The sequence below is a fragment of the Manis javanica genome, chromosome 12, assembly GCF_040802235.1.
Source record: "Manis javanica isolate MJ-LG chromosome 12, MJ_LKY, whole genome shotgun sequence".
Classification (NCBI taxonomy): domain Eukaryota; kingdom Metazoa; phylum Chordata; class Mammalia; order Pholidota; family Manidae; genus Manis; species Manis javanica.
The window spans coordinates 56,552,988-56,559,407 of NC_133167.1; the positions used below are offsets into that span (position 1 = coordinate 56,552,988).

Sequence of the window (6,420 nt, forward strand, 5' to 3'; positions counted from 1 at the left end):
ATTAACATTCCGCATTTATCATTCCCTTTTCTTTCAGTAAACACTATGTAAAGACACTATATGAATTCATTACAAAGTGTATAAGACTCAAAAACGAAAGGGACCGCAGACCGTACCACCTCCCACTCCAATCCCCGCGCAAGAGGCAGCCAGCAGTCTTTTATAATTAGAAAAAAACTCCTGCGAAACCTCGCCTCCCCCCAGCAGGGGGTACTTACTGCAGAGACTACGCCTCCCAGCATGCAGCGCGGCCGTGCCCGGAGCGGCCGCGCGATTCAGGCCGATGCATGCCGGGAAGTGGAATATCCATCTCCGAACTGCAGGACGAAGATTCCTTCTCTCACCTCTCGTAACTAACGCCTCTTACACGCTGGAGTTTTCGGGCACCAGATCAGATATGAAGATGCAGTCATTAGTGACTCCTTTCAAATTTTAGCCTGGTCCTTGCCCTGCAGAATAACTTTGGGAGCTCGCAACGAAAAACAAACCCCCATTCATTTTAACCAACCGTTTCCGTTTTTGTTGCCATGGTAACGAGGACGCACCGCCATCCTAGCAATCATGGCCGGGCTGGGCAGCGCGCAGATCCCGGATGGGGAGTTCACCGCCGTCGTGTACCGGCTCATCCGCGATGCCCGCCACGCCGAGGCCGCGCAGCTGCTGGGCGGAGAGCTCCAGCGGAGCCCGAGGAGCCGCGCCGGCCTGTCGCTGCTGGGCTACTGCTACTACCGCCTGCAGGAGTTCGCGCTGGCCGCCGAGTGCTATGAGCAGCTGGGCCAGCTGCACCCGGAACTGGAGCAGTACCGCCTGTACCAGGCCCAGGCGCTGTACAAGGCCTGCCTGTACCCGGAGGCCTCGCGGGTTGCCTGCCTCCTCCTGGACAACCCCGCCTACCGCAGCCGTGTCCTCCGTCTGCAGGCTGCTATCAAGTACAGTGAGGGCGATCTGCCCGGGGCTAGGAGCCTCGTGGAGCAGCTGCTGAGCGGGGAAACGGGAGATGACAGTGGGGGCCAGGTCAACCTGGGTTGTTTGCTCTACAAGGAGGGTCAGTATGAAGCCGCGTGTTTCACGTTCCTTGCGGCCCTGCAGGCCTCGGGCTACCGGCCTGACCTTTCTTACAATCTCGCTTTGGCCTGTTACAGCAGCCGGCACTACGACGCAGCGCTGAAGCATATCGCCGACATCATTGAGCGTGGCATCCGCCAGCACCCAGAGCTAGGTGTGGGCATGACCACTGAGGGCATTGATGTTCGCAGTGTTGGCAACACCTTAGTCCTGCACCAGACTTCTCTGGTGGAAGCCTTCAACCTCAAGGCAGCCATAGAATACCAACTGAGAAACTATGAGGCGGCCCGGGAAGCCCTCACGGACATGCCACCCAGGGCAGAGGAAGAGTTGGACCCTGTGACCCTGCACAACCAGGCGCTGATGAACATGGATGCCAGGCCTACAGAAGGGTTTGAAAAACTACAGTTTTTGCTTCAACAGAACCCCTTTCCCCCAGAGACCTTTGGCAACCTGTTGCTGCTGTACTGTAAGTATGAGTACTTTGACCTGGCAGCAGATGTCCTGGCAGAGAATGCCCATTTGACTTACAGGTTCCTCACACCCTATCTCTATGACTTCTTGGATGCCATGATCACTTGCCAGACAGCTCCTGAAGAGGCTTTCATGAAGCTTGATGGGCTAGCTGGGATGCTGACCGAACAGCTCCAGAGACTCACCATGCAAGTACAGGAAGCGAGACACAATAGAGATGATGAAGCTGTCAAAAGGGCAGTGAGTGAGTATGATGACACCCTGGAGAAGTATATTCCCGTGCTGATGGCCCAAGCAAAAATCTACTGGAACCTTGAAAATTATCCAATGGTGGAAAAGATCTTTCGCAAATCAGTGGAATTCTGTAATGACCACGATGTGTGGAAGTTGAATGTGGCTCATGTTCTGTTCATGCAGGAAAACAAATACAAAGAAGCCATCGGCCTTTATGAACCCATAGTCAAGAAGCATTATGACAGCATCCTGAATGTCAGTGCTATTGTGTTGGCTAACCTGTGTGTTTCATACATTATGACAAGTCAAAATGAAGAAGCTGAAGAGCTGATGAGGAAGATTGAAAAGGAGGAAGAGCACCTCTCCTACGATGACCCAGACAAGAAAACCTACCATCTCTGCATTGTGAATTTGGTGATAGGGACACTGTATTGTGCCAAAGGAAATTATGACTTTGGTATTTCTCGGGTTATCAAAAGCTTGGAACCTTATAATAAAAAACTGGGGACTGATACCTGGTATTATGCCAAAAGATGCTTCCTGTCCTTATTAGAAAATATGTCCAAACACACCATCATGCTTCGTGACAGTGTTATTCAAGAATGTGTTCAGTTTCTAGAACAGTGTGAACTCTATGGCAGGAACATACCTGCTGTTATTGAACAACCTCTGGAAGAAGAAAGAATATGTACTGGAAAGAATACAGTCACATATGAGTCCAGACAGTTAAAAGCTTTGATTTATGAGATTGTAGGATGGAATATGTAGAAATGTCTGATAATGGCTATCATAATAATGGCTTTATATCTATATTTAGTACTGTTTATCTGTTTAGCCATTGCCATCTTTACACTTGTTACATGTTGGACTCTATGTTTGAAATTGTAATAATAATTAGATTAACCTCGTTTTTACATCTTCACAATGTGAAATAGAAACTTTTGACACCTGGATTTATGAAAATTCAAAATTAGATGGGGACACACACAATCAGGATTTAGAGTACCTATGTTCCCTGTCCTTTGTTATCATTTGTGCTTTAATAAATTTTGAGTGTCCTGCACAAGGATTATGTTATCCAGGGAGTTGGTACTACCAAGGCCAGAACACAGTAGTTGACGTATATGATTTCTAGGTTTTTAATAATATCAGGGATTCTGTGTTCTGTTCTCACTACTTACCCTCTTAATTATATTAATTTGTAATGCATTTGTTTTTCAAGAGTTTAGGATATTTGGGCAGGGTTTTTCAATATAGATGTAAAGCTTTATGTAACCAAAGTTTCTTAGGTTATAAATGTTTGGTGTTTATTATTTTTAATGTGCAAAATTCAGTGAGAAATGTGCCCTTAATGGAATCATGGTGCTATGGTGTAGAGACAATAAAGAATTTCACATGATTTTCCTTTGTTCTACATGTTAATATATGAATATTATACTGTTACTGTTTTTCTTAACTGCTCTCTCATTTACCTCTAACAATGACTAATAGCAGAGTTCCCCCGAGACCTCAGTTCCTAATTTCTGCCTTCATGTTTGCAACTTCGGGTATGTTAGTGCCGGGGCCATCCCCATGCTGCAGCCTCTCCGGTAAGGGAAAGGCTGCGGTATTCCCACGACCCCACCGAACATGTCCTTTCACCACAGGTGGAAGAGTCCATTCTGAAACCTTATCTTTACTCCTAATGCTAGTTTCACAGCCAAGACTTTCCCAAAGAGAATGCCATTCATTCTGTTAAGGCATTTTATTTTCTGAACCATGTAAGAACTACTATTTTTTTCCCTAACTTTTTTCCTCTCCATAAATAGAACTGCCAGTCCCACTGCCCATTGCACAGGCCTTCTGTACACTGGAGACTTAGAGGAAAAAGTATTAGAGTGAATTATATGAAATTGCTGATTTGAAAGTTTTGACATACCAAACTAGCAATTTCTTATGGTTCAATCCAATAGCTCTCTACTAAAAAGGTAGTGAACTCCTGCCATAATGAGATAATGATTTTTTTTCTAAGCAGGAAATCAGCCACGTAGATACCCAGGGGAAGTAAGGTCAGCATAAATCCTTCTGCAGCATGACCTGGGTGCTCCAATTCTATTAAATCTATTGGAAAATTTGGCTTATGAGTGCAATGGATTTAAAGTTTAAGCATTTTTAATTTCAAGTATGTGAGCAGATACCATTCACCATCACTGTTGGAGGTGATATTTAGAGGGCAATGTTTGATGGCCGCCTTAGTGCATCCCATAGCACAATTTTATCAATGGGAAATGTTCTTCATTTAACGACTTTTGTATTAAAAAACCTGCCTCTGTGCAGTAGCTCTGTACCTCTCACAATCTCCACAACCCCTTAGGATTTGGAAAGTAAATGAACTGAGGTTTTATTTTCAACAGCCATGTTAAAATTCTGATATTTTGCACATTTCCTCTAAGCTTTTTTACTTTAAAAAAAAAAAGGCATGAAGTGTAAGTAACGTTAACCACCCAAAGGCAAATGTTTTCCAGATTCCCTTTTGCAAATAACCCGGCCTTTATTCAGCCACACTTTATTTATCCAGGTGCTGGGTGTTTTGTGGTTTGCATGTGTAATTTAGCTTTTCAGAATATAAAAAGCTTTTCAGAGCAGTTTTTAACCCTTTGCCACTGGGCAGGTGGGATTTCCTGGTTACTAATGCTTACGGAAATCCTGATTGGCTCCTACCACAGAGTAAAGGAATAAAGGCCAGTCATGGCATCTGCCCCTTCCTCACCCTGGTTCTCTAGAGAGGAACCCACCTGAATTGAGAGTTTGCTGCCTGACAACAGCAAAGACTCATGAACCATGACTGCAAATTCATCCAGCCTTCCAAGCACAAGAAAAAAATGGGAAGGGTGAGTGAAAGGAAAGGAGCGACACATAGCAGCAGTTCACCGGAGAGTTCCGCTTTATTAGGGAAAGGTGCTGGGTTATATAGGAAGGGGCATGAATTGATTGAGGTGTCACTTCTACAGAGCTGGTGGCTGTTGGCTAGGTGCTGGGATTGGGAGAGGGGCGAGAGGTGATTGGGCTTCAGGTGGCACCGGCGGGAACTGAGGACACCGAAGAGAAGCCGGAAGTTTGCCATCTTACTGGTGGGGACCCTTCATTCTCCCGTTTCTCCTCTATGGGTTTGTGGACGTTGCTTTCTCTCTGGCTGCTTCCTGCTGAACAGGGGCAGAGAAGGGAGTGAGGGCTTGAGGATTGGGAGGAAAGGGTTGATAGGACTCCCCGCAGTAAGGACGAGTAGATGTGGACTTCTTCACGTTTGGAAATCAGTGAAGGTTCCCTGTAACCACAGGTTGAGGACCTGTTGATTCCAATGGTGCCAAGAGGATATGGGTGTCAGGAGCCAGGCGTCTGCGGCCATTGTTTCTAGGAACAGTTTCCAGTGGAGAGAGGGGTCCATCTCAGTGTGTGGTGAGGAGGTCATCTGAGGGTGAGGGATCTTCTGTGGCCAGAAGCTGGTAGTTCCTAAGTAAAAGCTGGTTGAAAGCTTGATTAGAGATTTTTCCGACTTGGGATTTGATGAACTTTATTATACAGGGTAAGAAGAGACAGGCGAGACGAATGATTATTATGGGGCCTGCAATGGGCCAGAGCCAGGTGAGGAGGGGGTTTGTTAGTATTGAAGAGAATGGGTTGGAATTGGAAGCAGAGTGGAGGCTGGAGGCAAGGTTGGTGAGTTTGGTAATGTCAGTTTCTACAATGCCGGAATAGCAGCACTCTTCCCAGAGGAAGACGCAGGTGCCGCCCTTCTCGGCTGTAAGCAGATCTAGGGCCCGCCGGTTTTAAAGGGTGACTTTAGCTAGCGAAGTGACCTGTCTTTGGAGAGAGGCTAGAGAATCGGCAGTGGATGTCAGGGCTCCCTCAGATTTGGCGTTGAGATCTCTAACTGCCTATAGAGAGTGACCCAAGGCTTCTCCCGAAAACCCTGCCCCAATGGCTGAGGTGATCAAAGAGCTACTGACCATGATGGGAAGGAAAGCAGCTCTTTTTGTGCGCGAGGGCAAGGGAGGTTGGAGCTCAAGGAATTCTGCCATGCTGTAAAGTGTAAACTGTGGGATTAGGGTGACGAGAATGCAGGGTGTATCGGAGTTGAGAGGCACTGAGTTGAAAAGACTGCCATTACACTAAAAGAAGTGTCCCGGTTGCGTAAAAGTCTTAGAGCCGGAGGTAGGGGTGTAGATAGAGAGGCAGTGAAGTGCACTGGAGGCGGGGTGGAGTTGGGCCTACACAGTGGTGGATGGTGAGATTATCTGCATATTCTGGTTCCCATAGGGGTATGTCTGCCAGGGGGCAGAGGGGTTGTCTTTCTGCATGGAAGGAGTAGTTGGAAATATTAAGGGGCACGGCGGCCAGCAGTGGGCGCTGTAGTGATGCGCACAAGAAACAATTGGCTGTGTTAGGGTGTGGTTGAGAAAGATGGTGGTGTCCTGAATGAGCTGTAATGAAGAGTAGGAGAAATGGAAGAGGGGTGGGGATATGAAGATGAAGAGGCGCCGTCAAGAGTTTGGATAATGACTTTTTCAGAATGTCTGATATCTGATGCAACTTGAGAGATCTGGGAATGAGAGGGAACATACTTTTGAGAGATATGAAGGGTACCGTGGGGGGTCGAGGACCCCCCCC

At 46.9% G+C, this 6,420-nt stretch overlaps 1 protein-coding gene across 1 annotated transcript; it reads left to right on the top strand.

Moving 5' to 3' along the window:
- The first annotated feature begins 296 nt into the window (after nucleotides 1-296).
- On the top strand, nucleotides 297-3,173 carry LOC118968701 (intraflagellar transport protein 70B). Its single transcript, XM_037000384.2, has one exon. The coding sequence runs from the start codon at nucleotides 562-564 to the stop codon at nucleotides 2,539-2,541; it is 1,980 nt and encodes a 659-aa protein (XP_036856279.2). The 5' UTR covers nucleotides 297-561; the 3' UTR covers nucleotides 2,542-3,173.
- Nucleotides 3,174-6,420: the final 3,247 nt, after the last annotated feature.